General features: G+C 37.9%; 2 protein-coding genes across 4 annotated transcripts in view; both read left to right on the top strand.

Annotated features, from left to right (window-relative positions):
- LOC142358754 (proteasomal ubiquitin receptor ADRM1-like) overlaps positions 1-24,220 on the top strand; it is a 275,805-nt gene that overhangs the window by 202,670 nt on the left and 48,915 nt on the right. The gene's annotated exons all lie outside the window — the stretch shown is intronic.
- LOC142358750 (uncharacterized) overlaps positions 1-24,220 on the top strand; it is a 71,505-nt gene that overhangs the window by 25,238 nt on the left and 22,047 nt on the right. For all 3 annotated transcript variants that reach the window (XM_075410310.1, XM_075410311.1, XM_075410312.1), the window contains exons 6-9: positions 4,698-4,774; positions 10,288-12,960; positions 22,536-22,663; positions 22,874-23,071. In XM_075410310.1, coding sequence (XP_075266425.1) covers positions 4,698-4,774; positions 10,288-12,960; positions 22,536-22,663; positions 22,874-23,071 — 3,076 coding nt within the window. The remainder of the gene's footprint in view (positions 1-4,697; positions 4,775-10,287; positions 12,961-22,535; positions 22,664-22,873; positions 23,072-24,220) is intronic.

Genomic DNA, 24,220 nt, shown 5'->3' on the forward strand with positions numbered 1-24,220 from the left:
TCCCGATGTGCATCAAGCGTGTCAACGGCGGCTATTTTTCGGCGATCTGCCACCTATGTTTAAAATTGTTCATGCATTTTTTATTTTTCTCAAACTATATTGCTACAAGCCTGTGTTTTTTTCGCATTTTTATCGCTTGACCGATTTTTAGTCCTCGGAAACGCGTTAAACAAGTAACGACTTGAGGGCATCTTGAGAGTTTCCGACCTACTGATATCTTAAGTAGCGATTAACCGAAACAGTTTTGAATCATAAGTTCATGGTGTGATGGGCGGTTCTTAGAGTTTGACCCCCTCCCTCCCCCACCACAGCCCTAATCCATCCACCCCAATCCCTGCACATTGTTCCACCTGTAAAATACCGCGCTCGGCACTCCCCCCACCCCCTTTATCCCCAATCGTTGGTCGATTATGTTTGTCAATAACGACATGTCTAATACGCCTTCTGATGAGGCATAGTTCAACCCTTTTTTAAAAATAAGATTTGGGTATGTGGTAAATTGCTTCAAATACTTTGAATTTTGTTTACAAAATATTAGCGAATTTTTGAAGTTTACTCCTTTTTGCTGTTTTTGTTATTTTGTTCCTGAATTGAACCGGTATCAATTGCTTAGATTGGTTTTGAACGTTTTAGTATTTCTAGGCCTTTTGAGAACTGATTTTAATGACGTGGACAGAACTGAATATTACAAATTTTTAATAGTTTTTTTTAGTTTTGCCTGTATTTGTTGCTCTCTTCGTTAATGTGACTATATGACCTGGTTTTTTCTATGTCTCATGCGCTGTCTCGTGAAACCATTTTGATGCTGATTCAAGCGTTTTTTGTGCAACCGATTGCTTTAATGGCTTTGAAACCCCTTGTTTCAAAAAGTATTGGTGATTTTTAATAGCCGCCGTCAGCCTCTCAGTCGGCTATTATTTAGGCGCTCTCCTTTTTTTTAATTCGCTTTACTTTTTGATCACGTTTTTCGGTTTGCATAAGTCACGACTTTCACGTTTGACTCCTGACTTGCCTCACTCACTGTTTCAACTCAATTCAACTCAACTTTTTGTTGCGTGAGAGCCTCAAAAATCGTTTTCCGGCAATTTTTTCTGAAGCCATCATAAATTTTTCCACGATGACGACCTGATACTCAAAGTTGCTTATTTCCATTGCAATTTCAATGTTTAGTGTCGCTACAAAACTTTGCGCGTACTTTTTTGCTCTAGTCGTCGTTTTTTTCACAATTGTAAAAAATTTGAATTTTATTTGGGCAATGTTTTTAATAGTTGCCGTCAGCCTCTCAACGGCTATTATTTAGGCGCCCTCCTTTTTTACATTTCAAAGAATTTGAATTGTCTTGGGCCGCTGTCTTTTTTTAAAATCTGTTCACACATATTTATGATTTAAGTCAAATTGGAGTAGTGATTTTGGTCACGCCGAAAGAGGAAGTGGAGCGAAAAAGCGACTATCTTTGCGGCATGAATTTTTTTCAGTCTAGTTTTAAAACGGTGTTCGATCAAAAATTGGCTTTCTCACTTTTGGTTTTTTGTTCACATCCGGCAATTTCACTGTGATTATTACTGTTATTCGATTTTTTTCGGATCGGATTTTTTTCTGAATGGTTTTTCCCAATCCATTTATAGTTCATTTTGGCATTGATTTTCTGGTTTTTTGGTACTTTTCTTTATCTGATTTTAGAATTGGTTTTCCAAATTCATTCTTAGTCCGTTCTAGGTCTAGTTTTTTTGTTTGATCAATGAAAATTCTTTGAATTGTACGTCAAGACTTGTCCTGCTATTTTTTTTCAATTCGCTTTATCTTTTCATCACGTTTCTCGTTTTACATGTCACTATTTTCACGTTTGACTTCTGACTTCCCTCACTCACTGCTTCAACTGAATGCGTTTTAAATTCTTTCACTCATTGAATTATGCTTTGTAGTGAATACTGTCAAGGTCACAAAATCAAAAGAGACGGGATAAACCGATAAAGCCCGATCTTTAAAACATTGAGAATTTGATTATCAAAATTCATTATAGTGTTTGCTAGCTGACATTGGTACTAAGCTTATTGGCTTTCAGTTTAGAAGCTTGAGTTTGACATTGAAAAAAAAACAGAAAAAATCGGTTAATTTGTCTCTTTCTTTTTCTGTTTCAATCCCGATGTGCATCAAGCGCGTCAACGGCGGCTATTTTTCGGCGATCTGCCACCTATGTTTAAATTTGTTCATGCATTTTTATTTTTCTCAAACTATATTGATGCAAGCCTGTGTTATTTTCGCATTTTCGATTGACCGATTTTTAGTCCTCGGAAACGCGTTAAACAAGTAACGACTTGAGGGCATTTTGAGTTTCCGACCTACTGATATCTTAAGTAGCGATTAACCGAAACAGTTTTGAATCATAAGTTCATGGTGTGATGGGCGGTTCTTAGAGTTTGACCCCCTCCCTCCCCCACATCAGCCCTAATCCATCCACCCCAATCCCTGCACATTGTTCCACCTGTAAAATAGTGCGCTCAGCACTCCCCCACCACCTTTTATCCCCAATCGTTGGTCGATTATGTTTGTCAATAACGACATGTCTAATACGCCTTCTGATGAGGCATAGTTTAACCCTTTTTTTAAAGTTAGATTCGGGTATGTGGTAAATTGCTTCAAATACTTTGAATTTTGTTTTCAAAATATTAGCGAATTTTTGAAGTTTACTCCTTTTTGCTGTTTTAGTTATTTTGTTGCTGAATTGAACCGGTATCAATTGCTTAGATTGGTCATGAACGTTTTATTATTTCTAGTCCTTTTGAGAACTGATTTTAATGACTTGGACAGAACTGAATATTACAAATTTTTAATAGTTTTTTTTTAGTTTTGCCTGTATTTGTTGCTCTCTTCGTTAATGTGACTAATATGACCTGTTTGTTTCTATATGTCTCATGCGCTGTCTCGTGAAACCATTTTGATGCTGATTCAAGCGTTTTTTGTGCAACCGATTGCTTTAATGGCTTTGAAACCCCTTGTTTCAAAAAGTATTGGTGATTTTTAATAGCCGCCATCAGCCTCTCAATCGGCTATTATTTAGGCGCTCTCCTTTTTTTAAATTCGCTTTACTTTTTGATCACGTTTTTCGTTTTACATAAGTCACGACTTTCATATTTGACTCCTGACTTACCTCACTCACTGTTTCAACTCAATGTTTTTTAAATATATTCACTCAATGAATTACGCAAGATAGTGAATACAGTCAAAATCAAAGAGCAAAATCAAAAGACACGGGATAAACAGATAAAGTCCGGTCATTAAGCCATTGAGAATTAGGTTATCAAAGTTCATTAGAGGGTTTGCTAGCTGATATCGGTATTAAGCTTATTAGCTTTCAGTTTAGAAGCTGACTTAAGTATAGTTTTAGAATCCAACCGAAACTGCACGCCGATTTAGAACACTTTTTGACACTGAAAAAAATAGAAAAAAATGTCAATTTATCTTTTATTTTTTAAATAGCCGCCCTCATCTTCTCAGCCGGCTATTATAGCGCTCCTATTTTTTTTTACTTCGTCGAACTTTTTTTCGCTTTACCATTTTGCCGCTTTTTCAGCATTTTGCGTGAAATCTTTTTCACTTCTCTAGGCTAGTTTCACTCTTCTGTCATTCTGCTCAAAGTCCTTTTAAACAGCAGCTGCTCAGCAAAGCAGTTCAAAATGAAGAGAGTCGGTATAAAAAATCAAGTCAGAAATGGAAACGGGATAAACCCATGAAGCCCATTTTTAGATGCCCCGTACTTGAACTTTGTTCTCATAAGTTTTAGTTACTATCTATAATGCTTATTGGTATTGATACTAGACCCTGTAGCCACTCACTGAGAGACAGGAGTATGCCCAATTACGAAATGACATCAACGGCGTCTATTTTCCGGCAATCTGCCGGGTATGTTTCTTTTTTGTTTCAGTCCCGATGTACATAAAGCGCGTCAACGGCGGCTATTTTCCGGCAATCTGCCGGCTATGTTTAATTTATTAGAACACTTTTAGAAACTTCGAAAGAAGCCAGGTTATAAATTTTTCTTTCACTTTTTCTTTAGCTATTTTAATCCCAACGTCAGCCAATGGGGTCAACCGCTGCTATTTTCCTGCAATCTTTTACCTACGTTCTCTTTTAAATTGATTCAATCTGAATATCGGTCAGTTGCCAACGGTGGCTATTTTCCGGCAATCTACCGAATGTGTTGATAATGTCATTTAAACTGTAAACACTTGAATGGGTTTCTTTTTTTTGCAAGAATTTAGAGAATTTAAAAACCAACTTTAAGCTTGCCTATCGAAGGTGGATAATGGCAATATTGTTCTAAAGACAACCGTTATAAATACCCATGTTTTGAAAAATGTGGTTTTTCGTTTATAAATTTCTCTTGGAAAATCGTACATAACTTATATTGGCTGTTGTTTTGAGCGAATGTTACCAAATTATAGATCGCTCTTCAAATTGTACAACCGGGCTGGTCGTCAATTTATATTGACGTTAGAGTTTGGCATAAGCGTCGGCTCTATCCCTTTTGTGAAGGAAGCGTAGTGGCCAGTTTTGTTGGTTTTGGATTGGAACCGCTTGATCGGTAAATGGCGTCAGTTTTGAGTAATGAGTTATTTTGTGAATGACACGAGATCGTGTGTGGCTGTTTACGCTTCAGTGATCATGGCCTTTTAATCATGATCTGTTGTTTGTTTTAGTTGGTCACTATCCAAGGAGTGAACGGTAATGAGACACAGATGTACGCAATAGCAACCACAGATGAAAACCCAACAGTGTAAGACTGCCCCTCTTATTTTCACTAATGCTGCCTAATTTCCTATTGATTTCATTCCATGACAAAATCTGAAAACGTTCTTTTCTAAATTGGTATCAAATCATGAGATTTGAATTGAATGCCTAAATCTGTCTGGGATTTAAACGCGATAAGACTAATTATAATACCGTATTAACTTGCATTTCACATTGAGTTTAAAATAATTTTGAATCTAATGCTCTAATTAAGTTCGCGAACGCTTAGTTAAGATCGTTTTGTAAGGGGTAATTTTTTTGAAGTAGAAGTTAGATCAATGAAATTTTTGCGAGGGTGGTCAGAATGTCCCGGCCTGGTTACGTGCAATTGTTGGCGTTTCAAGTGATAAGTGTGCTAGCTCTACTGAAAGGAGGGTCTTACTCAGAAGTAAGATAGAGGCAGAGTTAGGGCAGGAGTACAATTTGGGACAGTGCTGCCCCTTTAGCTTTGTTGTCTCTGAGCTACGCACAAAGCTTAAGCGACCCCGATTATACAGAATCAGGGATGAGAGCACACCCTTCTTACCACTTGGCATAGTGGGTCACTCAAAGAGAAACATAAGATTTATAATGCAGAAACCTCGCTTGCTTCATTCTCAATCATCAGATTTGCTCACATTAATGAAATGCAGCTTTTTCTGTTGCATTTGCAAATAAGGCAATCCCTTCCCTCTGAACTTGCCCATTTAACCAATTCCAATTTGTGGAAACTCATGTTGATTGTTGAAAGAAATGAATTATTTTAGGGCGTTATTTATAGAAGAGCACAAAATGCTGTTCCTTAAAATTTGTGACTTTTTAATTGCTCTCAAATGGCGTTTCTCAGTAATTTAGGTCGTCTCCGTCTTTTTATGCAGCATTTTCAAATGACCGAATTCAATCATTTCGAAAGACTTCTTACTCCTCATAGCGTGATTTTTGCGCAATTCAAATTGATCTCATTCAGATTTCTAAGTAACTGATCGCAACGCTTGAAGCTCAGCTCAGTTAAAGCACGCGCAACCGTATGTAGACTCTAAAGTTCTGATTCTAAGACTCTTGATCCTTTGTTAAATTTAAGTGTTTGGTGCGCATTCTTTTCTCAAAAAAAATGGGGGAATGTATGTTAGACCTATTTATGAGATCAAATGTATATAAGGGGATTCAAGATTTTTCGCAGATATCCGTTAAGCTTGATTTGTTCTGCTGTTAGAAATTTTGGGCAATTGAAAATGTGATTTTTTTTGGAAAATGTAAAAGTATAATGTTTCTTAGGGTTTTAAGAATTTTTTAATTCCGTCTGATTTTTTTCTCTCGGTTCTTTGCAATTAAACTAGGTCCGCTGATGGAAAAGAGGTTCAACTGAAAAAGTGCAGAATTCACCTTCATGAATACTTAGCGTGAGAAAATTGGTGGTTTGTGTTGAGAAGATTTCATCGTTTGCTTTAGTTTGTTACACAACGGTGAAAACAGTTTTTTTTCGATGGAATTCATAGTTGACAGAATACTCTACACGTGAAATGAAACATGAAACTAGACACTTTGAGCGATTTGTGCGTCAGTTCTGTTTAATAGCCGCCCTCATCTTCTCAGCCGGCTATTATAGCGCTCCTATTTTTTTAATAGCCGACTTCATCTTCTCAGCCGGCTATTATTGCGCTCGTATTTTTTTTTACTTCGTCAAACTTTTTTTCGCTTTACCATTTTGCCGCTTTTTCGACATTTTGCGTGAAATCTTTTTGACTTCTCTAGGCTAGTTTCTCTCTTCTGTCATTCTGCTCAAAGTCCTTTTAAACAGCAGCTGCTCAGCAAAGCAGTTCAAAATGAAGAGTCGGTATAAAAAATCAAGTCAGAAATAGAAACGGGATAAACCCATAAAGCCCAATTTTAGATGCCCGCTATTTGAACGTCGTTCCTATCAGTCTTAGTTACCACCTCTAATGCTTATTGGTGTTGATAGTAGCCCCTGTAGCCTCTCTCTAAGAAACAGAAGTATGTTCAACTACGAAATGCCATCAAAATAAATCGGACTTAAAAAATATTTTTGTACACAAAATCTTTTTTTCAATATATTTTATTCGTTCAAACTCAATCATGCTTATTGGAATCAACGGCGGCTATTTTCCGGCAATCTGCCGGGTATGTTTTACTTCGTCGAATAAAAAAATGTTTCGCTTTACCTCATTTTGCCGCTTTTTCAACATTTTGCGTGAAAACTTTTTGTCTTCTCTAGGCTAGTTTCTCTCTTCTCTCATTCTGATGAAAGTGATTGTCAGCATCAGTTGCTCAGTAAAGCAATTCAAAATGAACAGAGTCAGTATAAAAAATTGAAGTCAGAAGTAGAAACGGGATAAACCCATAAAGCCCAATTTTAGATGCCCGCTATTTGAACTTCGTTCCTATAAGTCTTAGTTACCATCTCTAATGCTTATTGGTATTGATAGTAGCCCCTGTAGCCTCTCTCTAAGAAACAGAAGTACGTTATGTTCAACTACGAAATGCCATCAAAATAAATCGGACTTAAAAAATGTTTTTGTACAAAAATCTTTTTTTTTCAATATCTTCTATTCTTTCAATCCCAATCATGCTTATTGGAATCAACGGCGGCTATTTTCCGGCAATCTGCCGGGTATGTTTTTTGTTATTTTCTCCGAATTCTTGAAGTAACGTTATAATTACTGATCCCTCACTGAATTAAGAGTTTATTTGAATTGAACTATAGATATTGTCAATATTGGATACTTTATGCGACAGACGTACACAAATCTTTAGTTATAGGAATCTTTAGTAATTTAAGGTTTTAAGAAAATCAGACAAATTTGATGATAAAAAGATCGTGTCTTATTCTGCTGATTACCTTTTCCGCGTTTCTCTAAGATTTTCGATTAATTTTGAAGAGAACGCACTACTGCGTCAAATCTTGATTTTTTTCTAATTCATACAAAGCTCACATGTATAGGATTTGTGATCTGAGACAAACAGACCTTTATTATCGGGAAAAGAATAGCATTCTCTTCCACTTCTCTGCATTCCTGGGCTCACTCAAAAAGTTGTGTCTTCTAATAGACGGGTAACCTATTTCCATAGAAATTGAACATAATTGATTAAGATATTTGAAGATAAATAAATTTCCCTGAAAAGATTCTGGCATTTTCTCCACGACTAAGTTGATTTCTGTATTTTTTGAGAAACTGAACAAAATACGTAGAAATTTGATTACGGAATGTACTTGATATCACAGCCCTATAGAATTTACTTGATATGGATTCCTGTAATGAATTCAGTCGATATTAAAAAGAACTGGTAGTGAGTAAATGCCCTCAATGAAGTTTGAACTAATTATTGTCAATGTTTGTCTTTTGTATGCAAAATTTTTGCTCGACAGCTTTTGTTCTCGGACATTCTTTGAGTTATTGCGTGATTTTTTCTCGCTTTAGGTCTTCATTTTGAGCAATTAAAATTGCTCGCTTTATGAAATGAAGATTTACTGCTAATTTAAAAGGGGTTGTGAGCGAATAAGAATCGAAGACGTTATAGCTTAGTAATTAAGATGTTGGACTGGTATCCTAGAGGTCCGGGTTTCGAGCTTCTGTGGCATCGACGTATTTGTTCACCCATGAAATTTTTCAAGTTACAGCCCCTCGAATTCCAATTGCCCCCGCCTGTCGTCTGAGCGCAATTCATCTGACGTTAGCCCGTTTTTCTCTAAAAAGTTGTTCTGAGAAAACAGAAGAAATGATTGAGCCCCTTCTCGAAGTCCAAGAGTGCGAATTGCGGCAATTTGCCGGCTAGTTTGAAATTTTCAGTCTTTGTGAACTGCGTTGTTTTATACTGCGTGATGTGAAACAATACATTGCATTAAAGAACTACCCACAACTGCTCTGAAAAATTGCGGCAATGTTTTGGGACAATAGAAAGTTTTTAATTGCTCTAATACGAAATTTGTATTAACTAATAGCCGCGTCAGCAATTCCAGGCGGATATTATTGCGCTCCTAGTTTTTTTTACTTCGTCTAGCAGACGTTTGTTTCGTCTCACCCCGACTTTTTCAATGACTTCAGTAACTTCTACTGCTTTGCAGTTAAAATTTGTCTGGGTGACGTCGTTTCTGCTTTTAAGTCGATTGCGTGACTTACCTCACTCAGAAAAATGACTTCTGAACTCACTTATGGAAATTTATTTTATGAACATTTACTAGTTAAAGATCAATAGTGTGCATCTAAGTAGTGCCCAACTTATATGCCCTAATTCTTGAGTTTTTGGTTTCGAAAATCAATTTTGAAAACGTTCTTATAGGGTTTCTTCCTTATAGACCGTATGTGTATCAAAAATGACAGTACGTATCTAACCCAAAAACTCTAGTGGTCTACTAAAGGACTCTTGTTCAACCTGCCTATCTTGTTTCTTTAGATGTTTAATTGCTGTTGAACGTAGTTCATAGCAATTATTGTAAACGTGTGTCTTTTTTATGCAAAATTTTCGCTTGACAATTTTGACTTTTCTAGCGACTTTTACGCCCTTGACTTTTTGCGTTTCGCGTGATCTAAAATTCTCTCTTAATCAAAATTTTAAGCAGCTGAACTCAATTGGCGGCAATTTAATACTAAAAGTCAAATGAAAAGTGCGACGAAACTCTTGTCATTTTTTACTTTAAATCTTAATAGTGGTATATGTTAAACTCTAATGTGGTTATTTGAAGCCTACTTTAGAACTTCTTAGTCCCAGTTAGGCCCCCCCCGACTGAATGAGGCTGCAATTGATTAGAGCTCCCACTAGTCGTTCAAGAGCAATTCTTCCGACGTTTAGTCGGTTATGTTTCATTTCATGGAAGGCCACAAGCGGCTATCGCGGCTATTTTCCGGCAATCTGCGGGCTATGTTTCTATTAGTCGCGTTGTTCTTTATATGCTATTTTTCACTTGAGTGATTTTTCGTCTTATCCTTTTGACTTTTCTTTCTCAAACACGGGATAAATATGTAAAATCCAGAGGGCCCTAAGTGGCTGAGGAACTCTTATAGTATGCAATTCACTAAGACAGCTAAAACTATCCTCCCTAAACCGTGGCTAGCTACTGACGCAGGCAAACGCTCGCCAGTCGTTTCGCCCGACGTTAGTCGGTCATGTTTATTTTGTTAGAGCAAGCTGGAACTTTTTTACTGTTTTGAGAGGTTTGTTGGAACTTCTTGTGAGGTTCGATGACAGGCTAATTTAATTATAACTGCATTGTGAAACGGAGTTGGTTTAACTCTTATGTAACGGTTGAAACAATTTAGAGTGTTTAGTTGTAATATTCTTCGTCCCCTTTAAGTATGCTGTAAATAATTTTTCAATTTTGTATGAATTGCTTAATCTCCGTAACCTCAAATTTTCCTTTTCAATATGCGCGAGTGATTAAAGCGAAAACCTGAGAAATGATTCTATTTGTTATGATAGTGTGGTTTATCGTCTGATGCTGGAAGCATTTTCATAAATTAATTCAATCAACTGACATTTAATGAATCGATGTATGCGGTGTTTCAGAGAAAAAGAATCGACATGCCCAGTTTGTCATAAAACATTTCCGACCCTCCCTGCTTTGAACGGCCACATGCGACTTCATGGAGGATACGATAAAGAGGGCAAGGAGCAAGCATTTAGAGAGAAAGCGATGAAGACGACAAGCGATTTAACGTCTGTCCCGCTGCCTCTGACAATTAATTCAGGCTCTTCACTCAGTGGGTCTCCTCCCCCGATCAGTGCTGTCAGTAGTGGACTTGGATCCAACTCGTCTTCCAACGTCTCTTCTCCCGCGCAACCTTTAGCACTCACTGTACCCTCCAAGCAAGTAACATCCGGTGGTGCTGCACCTTCCGAGTCATCCTCATTATCTCAAAGTCCCATTCCAACCCAAATCCAACCTCCAATATTGACGGGTAGCGCTCAGTCTCAAGTCCCTCGATTTCTGGAACAGCATGACCTTGCAGCCACTAACCCACTGGTGATGTCAGCTTTGAGAGATGCTATCGTATCACAGTCTATCTCAAACCTGTCCAGTTCGATTGCGCATATCAATGTTCCTCCGTCCTCAGATGAAGATGCAACGCCACTTCAAAACACCATTCCGCAATGCTTCGTGACTCCTCCACCAGGTATTCCGACACAGAGTAGCTCTCCAATCATGGATCTAGCCTTGACAACTGCGCCTGAATATGGTGGTCTGACTGCTACAGAGAGCTACACTGGGGTGAACGACCTCAGTCCTCAGAAGTTCTTCAATCCTGCCGTGTTTTCATCGAGCATAGAGAAGGTTGTTGGTTGTAACGTAGTGAGAAATAATGAAAAATCTAGTGTCATTCATGAAGATTTCTTAAATGAAAGTAGCCTGCATGTAATACAGTCGGATCTCAGAAGCAAATCACCTCAGGACTACGAATTATCAAAAAGAAGCGCATCTCATATCACACCGGAAGTTCAGAACCTCGCTTATGCCTCACGGGAAACTGATGACAGGCATCACTCTAGTAATTTATCAGCAATTGGCGAACAGTTTGGTGGTGTCCGCTACGATACTCTAAAACCGCAGTTCCCAACACAGTCTGCACTGAAATCGCCTTTTACTGTCAAAAGTCCGGGGCCTTCCAAGTCTGTGCACTTTGTATTTCCTCCGCCTTCCAACGCCTCTCTTAGACAGAAAGCAACCGAAAATCGCCCTCGAGCTGATGTTTCTATGCAGTTATCAGAAAGCTCGCAAAAAGTAACTTGTGAAATTGAGCAGTCAAATTACCATATTGATCGAAAGGCGGCAGGCCTTTATAGTAATCACCCGATATATGCTGAAAATAAAGATAGTTTGGTGCATAAGTACGAACGCGTTCCACCTCCACCGCCCTACGACGCTGCGGTACAAAATGAAGCCTTTGCTTCTAAAACGCCTTCAGCGATCCCGAGACATATGGACAGCTTCAGGAGCGATACAACCTGTAGTCGGAACAGGAGTTACTCAGTGGATGAACGAGCGCTGCGACCTAAACCGGATCTCGATGAGTTTTTGACAGATCTAGATGAATTCATTCAGAATGAGATGAGAAAAATGGACAGACGGCGGAAAACGATTGGTGATGCAGCTCGCTTTAGCTCATCTACGTGCGCTGCTGGTCCTAGCTTTCGATCAGCTGCCGAATTGGATCGTGTGAATAGTAATTCTAGCTCACGACATGAGTCGCCAAACATTTCTCCCACGGAAAAAGAAGTGGTGTCCAGGCTGGCTAGTAACATAGGCGAGGAGGCTGCCGAAATCTCTTTTGTCGATCAAGACGAGTTTGACGACGATGATGACGATGCGTTTCTCCCTCCTGAAGCGCCCGTTGTGACCTCGCAAATGAATTATGATATCAACCGGACGCCTATAGCCTCCTCAGCAGTCGGGTCTTCAAAATCAAAACTCTCAAAGCCTAGTCCTTTGACTATTCCCAGTAGTGTTAGCAATTTCAAGAAACAGCCACCTCATCAGCAAGCTTTCTCAAGTGGGGGAAATAACTATAGAGCAGATTACTATCCACATTGTTTTTCCGCGTCCTTTGTGGTAGACAACAACAGTTCGCGCTTCAAGTTTCCTAAATCTGGAAATTGGGAGCCTTCGACACCGTCGCATGCGACTACTGGATTGCTAACTCCAGACCGACTTGACGAATTGTTTCCTGACGAGGAACCTGTTCTAAGGCGCAACTCAGTTGCCACTTTTCCAGTCGAGGAATGTGTCACTTGCTCAAATGAAGTTCCTGTAACTACCCTAACTACACCGTGCCAAAACTTGAACTCTCAACCTGGTAATATCAACTCAAGTTCAACAAAAGTCATTTCCAGCAGCAGCAACAGAACTTCGGCAGTTGACCAGCTGGGTAACAGCTCAAATAATGCAGCTTCTGGTCGACGTCATTCAACAAGTGAAGTATCTCCGTCAAAAGTGTCGAACAATTTGTCACCACCTGGAGTGTTCAAGATTCCTGGATCAATAGCGCCCAGTGTGATGACAGCGCAACCAGTTGTATCTATGATGAGACACATGAGTTCAGTTGAAGGGAGTGCGGACGAGAGGAAGGCTGTGGCAGTAACTGGACCGCCGAGCAATATGAGGAGAAGTTTTAAGCCCAAACCCATCCATATTCCCAAACATATCTCGACTGGTGTCTTCCGGAGTTGCCTTAAGTCACCAAGGTCAGTTTTACCCTATCAATTTTATTAATAGCCGCACAGCGATAGCTGGGGCTATCATTGGCCTTCTCTTGTTTTTTTAGCTGCGAAGCTGTAAGCTGAGCGAAGCTATATTGCGGTGCTCTTGGTTTTTTACGACTCGAAGAGGAGTATTGTTTTTCTTAAGATTTTTTTTTACCGGAAGCACTATTCGTTCAGACGTTGTTTTGACCTAAAAGCGAAAGTGAGAAAAATTGCCATGTGAACTAATTTTTTCTGAGCGAGAGAAGTTTTTTTGACCATGCGCTGCGTTTAGTGAATGACTTTTTTACTTTGAAAATTAGTTTTTGACTGAATGGCACATATAGATAACCGTTTTTAGCCGTTTTTTCGTCTACGTGCCCCAGTTTTTTTGCTTGTAATTTGGTTTTTTGTAGAAATGATTTTTATTCGATGCTATATTGAAATGTAAACCTTGGAAACTAATACCACAGTGTTTTGCAGAGCCTGAAAACGCGTTTCAAATTCAAAATTGGCACATATTTCTTGATTTTTATTAAATTAATTTTTGGCTTTCTTATTTCTTCATTTTTGGATCTTTTAGCCGTCTTTTTTGTCAAAAATCAGTTAATATGGCAACTTCCCGTTAATAATTCACATACTCAAGGCCTCTTTTTACCTCGATGTAATTTTGTTTTATAAAATTGTACATATGCTAATCCGATGTTGGTAGTTTTTTCCACTTTTTCTCAGTTGTCTGTATTTTGGTTTTAATTACTAGAAATAGTCTTTTTGTGCAACATGAGGTGCTTTAATTTTGTTCAATTAAAATTTCAATCATTTTTTAGCGTTTTTTCAGCAAATGTTTGAAAAACATTTCAATTAAAACTTCAATCATTTTTTAGCGTTTTTTTAGCAAATTTTTGAAAAACAGTTAAAAATTTTTTTATAAACGCTGTCTTAAAAATTTTTTGACCGTTTTTTGCAAAATGTTTCAATGTTTCCTATGTTTGATTTCTGTTTTTTTCTTTTTGTTCTGTTCAAGAGGATGGATGTTTGTCTCGGATGACTCATTGTCGTTTCTATGTCTCGAATGCTGAAAAATGAAATGTATTCGTTTTTCTTGTTTTTTTTTATTTTTAACTTCCAAAAATCAAGAATTAGTCTTTGTTTTGGTGTTCCTTACATTGTGTCCATTTTGTTCACATTCTAGCTTGTATCATTCTAGCGCTGATCTGGCACCTACATTTATACTGCTTATATTGATTTTTTCAGTTATTAAAAAATCGAATGATTTCGGCTTTTTCTTAGATTTTCGCCATTTCTTTGGTTTGCAATTGATTTTACTCAACATAAGGCAGTACTGACAGTTCGCTAGAGAACATTTTCCTGAATTTCCACTTGTTACTTTTTATTGTGATTTTTTTCCTGGCCTTGGTGTTGTTCTTGAACGATTTTTTGCCTTTGAATGTTATTCTGTTGCTGTTCTATGATTATTTTAATATTTGAATTTGTTTGAAACCATGTTGTCTAGCATGTATAAAACAAGAAAGAAGTATTTTTTGTTTTTTGTCTTATTTGCAGTGATTAGAAATCTAACTGTAGTAGTTTTCTGATTCCTAACTTTGAGCATTATTTTTTGAAAAATTTAACTCTGTTTCTAAGTTTTTATTATTATCTGCCGTTTGCTTTCGCGATCTTTTTGAGATTAGAATCATGAATTGTTTGTGGGCAATTGATAGCTCTGTCAGGTTTTTCAGCCTATCAGTGTTTTGAATATCCTAATAATTTTGCACTTAACGTTACCAAACGTTTTCAATAATATATATTTTTGCTGCATTTTGTTTCTCTTATTGACAGTGGTTTAAATTTCGCCAATTTTTAGATCAGACAGGGGGGAATGAATTTATGGTTTATTACAAAAGGTAATGGCTTCAGCTGCAATTACGGTTTTTTGTCAAGTTTTACGCTTCGAGTCGCTTCCGGATTTTTTCCGGCTTTGTTTTTTTGTTTTGTCGTCTGACGCTCTTTTTTCGTTTTACATTTGTTCACACAGCAAAGCTGAAAAAGTCAAATTTTCTGAATGACTTCTTCCTCTCACTAAGGGAATTTGCGCGCGTGACTTCATTTTTCACTCGTTTCAGCAAAATTTTTAGGTTATTTGCGTGATTAGATTTTGATCATACGTGACTTACCTCACTCATTAAAATGACTTTTGCACTTTAAAACTCAAGTTTAAGGTCAAAGGAACTCATTTGTGCAGTAAAGGTCACTAATAAGAGGCTTCTGCGGAATGAATTTTAACTTTAGGTTTTATTAATTTATCGCTGAATGTTTTTAACCTAGGTAACAGCCGCCCTCATCTTCTCAGTCGGCTATTATTGCGCTCCTATTTTTTTTTACTTCGTCGAACTTTTCTTGCTTTACCATTTTGCCGCTTTTTGGACATTTTGCGTGAAATCTTATTAATCTTATTGACTTCTCTAGGCTAGTTTCTCCTCTCATTCTGCTAAAAATGAATTTGAACATCAGTTGCTAAGCAAAGCAATTAAAAATGAACAGAGTCGGTATAAAAAATTGAAGTCAAAAATAGAAACGGGATGAACCCATAAAGCCCAATTTTAGATGCCCGCTATTTGAACGTCGTTCCTATAAGTCTTAGTTACCATCTCTTATGCTTATTGGTTTTGATAGGAGCCCCTCTAGCCTCAGAAGTATGTTTAACTACGAAATGCCATCAAAATCAATCGGACTTAAAAAATTTTTTTGTACAAAAATCTTATTTTTTTCAATATCTTCTATTCGTTCAGTCCCAATCATGCTTATTGGAGTCAACGGCGGCTATTTTGCGGCAATCTGCCGGGTATGTTTTTTTTGAGCGGCGTCGATTTTTCAATTTAGATCTGTATCTGTTTCTATCTCTATTATATGGCACGCAGGTCTATTCTTTCACAGCTATTCCGGCAATCTGCTGACTATGTTTTTACAATTCAAAGAAGTTGAATTGTATTGGGGCGCTGTCTTGTTTAAGAATTGTTCACACATTTTCAGGATTTTTGATGTCAAATTTGAGTAGTGATTTTGGTCACGCCGAAACAGGAAATGGAACGAAAAAGCTATTGGTTTTGTGGCGTGAAATCTTTTCGCTGTAAATTTGAAGTAGAATGAGAAAACGGTGTTTGAACAAAAATTCACTTTATCTGGTGGTTTTTTTTCACATGCGGCAATTTCACTCTGATTTTTAATGTTTTTTTTCGATTTTTGGATCGGATTTTTTTCCAAATGGTTTTTCCAATCCATTAGTAGTTCATTCTAGGCCTAGTTTTTGTTTGAACCAAATTTCCATTTCCCGCTGTTGGTTTTGTTCACCTGCGGCCTTTTGACATTGATTTTCTCTTTTTTAATTTTACCTGATTATCTTAGAAATGGATTTCCAATTCACTCATAGTCCGTTCTAGGTGTAAATGTTTGTCTAGTCAATGAAAGTTCTTTGATTTGTACGTCAGTACTTGTGCTGCTATATTGTTTTTTTTATTTCATGGTCGCGATTTTTGTTACTACCATATGACGTCACAACCACTTCAAATCTGCTTTTTGTTCATTCGTTCATGCAAATTCAACTGAATTGCGTGCGTGACGTCTTTTTTCGCTCTTAGTGGAATGCGTTTTTTTGTTAGTTCGCATGATTAAATTTTTGGTCACATTTGACTTACCTCACTCTCAAAAATAACTTCATCACTTTGAAATTGACTTTTATTTACTTTTATTCAATGAGATATGATCAAATGGGCGTGTGTCACTCTAAATGAAGGTTATTTGAGAGCAGCTAATAGAGGCATCAAAAACTTATTCAGATTTTTAATCAAAATTTAATTTATCAGCCTTCAATGAAAAGACGAATTTTTTTGGTCTGTCTTTTTTACTGTTTTTTTTTAGACTGCAGATCTACAAAGCTATTGCGGCTGTTTTCTGGCAATCTGCCAGCTCTGTTTATTAATTCCTCTCAATTGAAGTTTAGCAATTATATTAGTCCTGTCGGTCTTTATATGATTTTTCGCTTAACAGATTTTTCGTCTCACCCATTTGACTTTTCGTCCTCATAAACGGGATAAACAGGTAGCGCCCAGTGGGCATTAGGTGCTCCTTTCTACTCACTAGTCTCCAAGTATGCAATTCACAGAAACTGTTATGGAAGCTTATTCTTATGGCGTGAAGGGCGGTTCTTAGAGGTTGAACCCCCCCCCCCCCCGCAACCCCCCATACGTCACCCCCTCTGACTTCATCCACCCAATCTGCACCCTTCACATTGTTCAGGCCCCATGCAGCCAAAAACCGCCCTCCCACCGTTGCCCCCCCCCCACTGTTGGCTCCCACACCCCCCACTGTTCCCCCCCCCCGCTGTTGCTCCCCATCCCCATCAGCCCCCGGTGCACCAACCCCCCCCCCCCTCGCTGCGCTCACCTCAAGTTCCTTCAATTAAGCAAAAGCTGGCCGCACTATACCATGGCTAGTTACTGACGAAGCCAACCGCTCGACGGTCGGTTGAGAACAATTCGCCCGACGTTAGTCGGTTATGTTAAATAGCGGCATCAGCAATTCCAGGCGGCTATTATTGCGCTCCGAATTTTTTATCATCCAACAGATTTTTGTTTCGTCTCACCCTGACCTCTTGGAATTTACTTTCTCAATAACTTCAGTGACTTCTACTGCTTTGCCGTTAAAATATGTGTTTGTGACGTCATTTCTGCTTTTGAGTCAATTGCGTGGCTTACCTCACTCAAAAAAATGACTTCTGAACTAACTTATGGAAATTATATGAGCATTTACTAATTAAAGGTCAATATTGTGAAACTTATATGCCCTAATTCCTGAGTAATGGTCTTAAGTTTTAATATCGAATTTTAATTTTGAAAAAGCTCCACAATGGCTTTTTCTTTGTAGAGCAAATGTATCTCATAAAAACGACAGTCCAATTCTAACCCAAAAAGTTCAGCGGTCTATTAAAAAGCTGGTGGTCGATCCGTCAATCTTATTTCTTTAATTGTTTCAATTCTAGGTAGGCCACAAGCGTCTATCGCGTCTATTTTCTGGCAATCTGCCGGTTATGTTTCTAAATGGCTACGCGGAACTGATTTTATTAGCAAATACAAACAATCAAAAGCTATTTCAAAATCAGTTAGTCTAATTTATTCTCAAAATAGTCAACAATAATAGGATCAAGTGACATCATTTGAGGTGAGTCAGTTCTTCTCTTGAGTGGTTGAGTAATGACAAATTAACCGCTATATTTACTTGGCTAAAGAGGGCTGAAGCTGATCAAATGATTTTCCCCAAACTATCTTTTGAGAATCCCGCTCCGCGTGGGTACTTTCGTTAAACTAACAGATGTGTAGTTGCTCACACAAATTTTTGTTCAATTATGTTCGTCCTGTGGTCTTTTTGCGATTTTTTTGTGTGACCCTTTCAACTTTTCTTCTTCAAAAGGGTATACGCAGGCAAAGCCCAAAGGGCATTAAGTGGCTGAGCAGCTTTCTTAGAGCCGTACTGTTCTCTAAATATGCGATTAACCGAAAATGTTTTGTATTTCTTGGTGTGAAGGGTGTTTCCTAATCTTAAAATTTCACCCCATCATCTTCAACCCACCCCCCCCCCCCCCGCTCCCCGCACACACTAACCCGTTCATACTCCTCCAACTGGCCATTTGAGTTGTTTGAGAGGAAGTCGCCCGACTTTAAGCAGTAATGTTTGTTAGTTAATGTGGATCCCAAGTGATCTGTGTCCCTTATTAATAGCCACACAGCGATAGCTGGGGCTGTTATTGGGCTTCTCGTGGTTTTTTACAATTCAAAGAATTTGAATTGTATTGGGGCTCTTTTTTAAAGATCTGTTCACACATTTTCATGATTTTTGAAGTCAAACTGGAGTAGTGATTTTGGTCACGCCGAAACAGGAAGTCGAGCGAAAAAGCGAGTGGTTTTGCGGCTTGAAATTTTTTCGCTCTACTTTTAAAGTAGAGGAAGAAAATGGTGTTTGAACAAAAATTCGCTTTCTCGCTAGAGGTTTTTTGTTCACATGTGGCAATTTCACTCTGATTTTTTTTCGATTTTTTGGATCGGATTTTTCAAATGGTTTTCCCAATCCATTAATAGTTCATTCTAGGCCTAGTTTTTTGTTAACCAAATTTCCATCTCTCGCTGTTGGTTTTTTGTTCACATGCGGCAATTTGACATTGTTTTTTTTCATTTTTTACCTGATTATTTTAGAAATGGTTTTTCCAATTCAGTCATAGTCCGCTCTAGGTCTAAATGTTTATCTAGTCAATGAAATTTCTTCAAATTGTACGTCAGAATTTGTCCTATGTTTTTTTTATTTCGTCGTCGCGATTGTTGTTACTACCATGACAACACAACCACTTCAAATCTGCTTTTTGTTCATTCGTTCACGTAATTTCTACTGAATTGCGTGCGTGACGTCTTTTTTCGCTCTTACTGGAGCGATTTTTTGTTCTTTCGCATGATTAAATTTTTGGTTACATTTGACTTACCTCACTCTCAAAAATGACTTCCTCACTTAGAAATTGACTTTTATTTACTTTAATTCAATGAGATAAGATTTAATGGGCGTGTGTCACTCTAAATGAAGGTTATTTGAGAGCAGCTAATATAGGCAGCAAAAACTTATACAGATTTTTAATCAAAATATACTTTATCAGCCTTCAATGAAAAGGCGAATTTTTTTGGTCTGTCTCTTTTACTGTTTTGTTAGACTGCAGATCTACGAAGCTATTGCGGCTATTTTCTGGCAATCCGCCAGCTATGTTTATTAAATGCTCTCAATCGAATTTTAGCAATTATATTAGTCCTGTCGGTTTTTATGTGATTTTTCGCTTAACAGATTTTTCGTCTCACGCATTTGACTTTTCGTCCTCATAAACGGGATAAACAGGTATCGCCCAGCGGGCATTAAGTGCTCTTAAAGCCTTTCAACTTACTAGTCTCTAACCATGCAATTCACAGAAACTTATGGAGGCTTATTCTTATGGCGTGAATGTCGGATCTTAGAGGTTGAACTGACTTCATCCACCCAATTCTCACCCTTCATTGTTCAGGCCCCATGCAGCCAAAAACCGCCCTCCCACCGTTCTCCCCCCCCCACTGTTGCCCCCCCCCCCCGCTGTTGCTCCCCACCCCCATCAGCCCCCGGTGCACCAACACCCCCTCGCTGCGCTCACCTCACGTTCCTTCAACTAAGCACAAGCTGGTCGCACTAATACCGTGGCTAGCTAGTGACGAAGCCAACCGCTCGCCGGTCGGTTGAGAGCAATTCGCCCGACGTTAGTCGGTTATGTTAAATAGCGGCATCAGCAATTCCAGGCGGCTTTTATTGCGCTCCTAATTTTTTTTATCCAACGGATTTTTGTTTCGTCTCACACTGACTTCTTGGATTTGACTTTTTCAATAACTTCAGTGATCTCTACTGCTTTGCCGTTAAATTTTGTGTTGGTGACGTCATTTCTGCTTTTAAGTCAATTGCGTGGCTTACCTCACTCAAAAAAATTGACTTCTGAACTAACTTATGGAACTTATATAAACATTTACTAATTAGAGGTCAATAGTGTGCATCTAAGTAGTGTCAAACTTCGAATATTAATTTTGAAAAAGCTCTACTATGGTTTTTTCTTTGTAGAGCAAATGTGTCTCATAAAAACGACAGTCCAATTTTAACCCAAAAAGTTCAGCGGTCTATTAAAAAGCTGGTGGTCGATCCGTCAATCTTATTTCTTTAATTGTTTCAATTCTAGGTAGGCCACAAGCGTCTATCGCGTCTATTTTCTGGCAATCTGCCGGTTATGTTTCTAAATGGCTACGCGGAACTGATTTTATTAGCAAATACAAACAATCAAAAGCTATTTCAAAATCAGTTAGTCTAATTTATTCTCAAAATAGTCAACAATAATAGGATCAAGTGACATCATTTGAAGTGAGTCAGTTCTTATCTTGAGTGGTGGAGTAATGACAAATTAACCGCTATATTTACTTTCCTAAAGAGGGCTGAAGCTGAACAAATGATTTTCTCCAAACTATCTGCAAACTAATTCTGTTGAGAATCTCGCTCCGCGTGGGTACTTTCCTTAAACTAACAGAGGTGTAGTTGCTCTCACACAAATTTGTGTTCAATTATGTTCCTGTGGTTTTTTTTGCTATTTTTCGTCTGACCCTTTCAACTTTTCTGCTTCAAAAGGGTATAAACAGGCAAAGCCCAAACGGCATTAAGTGGCTGAGCAGCTTTCTTAGAGCCTTACTGGTCTCTAAATATGCGATTCACCGAAAATGTTTTTTATTTTTTGGTGTGAAGGGCGCTTCCTAATTTTAAAAGTCACCCCATCACCTCCTCCAACTGGCCATTTGAGTCGTTTGAGAGCAAGTCGCCCGACTTTAAGCGATAATGTTTGTTAGTTAATGTGGATCCCAAGTGATCTGTGTCCCTTTTTAATAGCCGCACAGTGATAGCTGGGGCTCTTATTGGCCTTCTCTTGGTTTTTTACAATTCAAAGAATTTGAATTGTATTGGGGCTCTTTTTTAAGATCTGTTCACACATTTTCATGATTTTTGAAGTCAAATTGGAGTAGTGATTTTGATCACGCCGAAAAAGGAAGTGGAGCGAAAAAACGAGTGGTTTTGGGGCTTGAAATTTTTTCGCTCTAATTTTAAAGTAGAGGAAGAAAATGGTGTTTGAACAAAAATTCGCTTTCTCACTAGTGGTTCTTTGTTCACATGCGGCAATTTCACTTGATTTTCTTTTTTTTCGATTTTTTGGATTGGATTTTTTTCCCAATGGTTTTCCCAATCCAATAATAGTTCATTCTAGGCCTAGTTTTTTGTTAACCAAATTTCCATTTCTCGCTGTTGGTTTTTTGTTCACATGCGGCATTTTGACATTAATTTTGCTTTTTTTTCACTTTTTACCTGATTATTTTAGAAATGGTGTTTCCAGTTCACTCATAGTCCGTTCTAGGTCTAAATGTTTATCTATTCAATGAAAATTCTTTAAATTGTTCGTCAGGACTTGTCCTGCTATGTTTTTTTTATTTCGTCGCGATTTTTGTTACTACCATATGACGTCACAACCACTTCAAATCTGCTTTTTGTTCATTCGTTCACGCAATTTCAACTGAATTGCGTGCGTGACGTCTTTTTTCGCTCTTACTGGAGCGAGTTTTGTGTTCATTCGCATGGTTAAATTGTTGGTCACTTTTGACTTACCTGACTCTCAAAAATGACTTCCTCACTTAGAAATTGACTTTTATTTACTTTTATTCAATGAGATATGATCAAATGGGCGTGTGTCACTCTAAATGAAGGTTATTTGAGAGCAGCTAATAGAGGCAGCAAAAACTTATACAGATTTTTAATCAAAATATAACTTATCAGCCTTCAATGAAAAGACGAATTTTTTTGGTCTGTCTTTTTTACTGTTTTTTTAGACTGCAGATCTACGAAGCTATTGCGGCTATTTTCTGGCAATCTGCCAGCTATGTTTTTTAAAGTTAGGGCATCGTTTAAATTTTCTGTGATGATCGCTTTTTTGTGTTGTTTAGACCTAGTGTTGGAATGGAACCACCCCCTTACACACCCCCTCCGATGCTGACCCCAAAAAGACTGGGGCCTGGACTCTTCACAGGCAGCTTTCCAAATGTCCCGTTTGAAAATCGTCAGCTTAAAAGGAGTAAGTTGTGTTTAAAAACCAATTAACGTTCATAAAAGTTAACGTATGCTCACTTAGAATGTATAATCTATCTATCGATTAATTATTGGACATTATATGTTTTAATCAACAAACCATTTTTTTACTCAAGAAAAACATGGTGTGAAGTCATGTTTTATAATTAACTACCTTGACGTACTTTTATCGAGAAAAATTACAATGACATTTTAGGCGACAGATCTGGCAGTTTCAGTGCAGACATTGCTAACTTGAACGAGCCCGAGCTGGAACCGAAGATAAACGTTGGTTCACCTTTCCAGGCTGATCTGCCTACGTGTATCAAAGATGAAGAGACAAGGGAACAACTAGAAGACAAGGCTACATTGGCGTGGGCTCCTATTTTTGACTCGTCTCTCAACGATCTAGAGAGTAAGTTTCGGTCTCAATATCGGTGAGGACCGCTCATGGTCAATGAATTATGACCGTTTTCTCGTCGGTAATACATGAAATTGAAGTCTCTCTAGCTGTGAAGCTGGCTGTAGGCTGAGCGAAGCTTTATGGCGGTGCTCTTGCTTTTTTACAATATAAAGTGTTTGTATTGTATTGGTGTGCTGTCTTTAAGATCTGCTTACACTGTTTTCGACTTTTTCACGTCAGTACGGAGTAAAATTAAAGCAAACTTTTTTTAACGGAGGACAATTTAACAGCTGTTTTCAGTGTTTGTTCTCTTGAGTGCTATTGATATGATACATATGTGTTTTAATGGCGCCTGTTTGCAATTGAATGAGCTCGTCGATGGGCAGCTAATGCATTTTACTCAGACACTATTTGTCATAACATATTATTGAAAATTTGATATTTGCCCATTTTTATTATTATTCCTTATATTATAACCTAGTATCATTAATGAAGGTCGTTACGACCATATGACGTCATACTCACTTCAAATCTGCCTTTTGGTCATTCGTTCATGCAATTTCAACAGAACTGTGTGCGTGACGTAATTTTTCAAGCTGATTGGTTTCAGTTTTTTTTGTTCATTTGTGCGATTAAGTTTTTGGTCACGCGTGACTTACCTCGCTCTCAAAAATGACTTCCTGGCCATGAAACTAAGTTTTCTTTACTTAATTTCAGTGAGTGTAAGGTCAAGTGAGTGCGTGTAAATCTAAATGAAGGTAATTGGAGAGCAGCTTATAGATGTAACAATAACTTATACGGATTTGTAATCAAAATATAACATCTCAGAATTTAACAAAGTTTTTCTTTGTTCTTTTCCTGTTACTATATTTTTCGAGACCGCAGATCTACGAGGCTATTGCGGCTATTTTCTGGTAATCTGTCAACTATGTTCATTGATTTGTACGCTTTTCGTTTTCAAAAAAATTACTGAGTTTTTGTCAGTTTTTGTTGTACTCATTGCTGTTTTATCAATCTACTTAATGGTCGATTTCATCGGTTGCTACTGACTAATTGATGAATGTAGTTAGTCGCTTGAATTCATAGCAATCGCTTTTTAGATTTGACTCCTGCTTTTCAAAAAAATAAAAGTTGATTTTGTGGTCCTAAGTTTTTTTTGTT

Source organism: Convolutriloba macropyga, chromosome 2, assembly GCF_964194025.1.
Source record: "Convolutriloba macropyga chromosome 2, txConMacr16.3, whole genome shotgun sequence".
Classification (NCBI taxonomy): Eukaryota; Metazoa; Xenacoelomorpha; order Acoela; family Convolutidae; genus Convolutriloba; species Convolutriloba macropyga.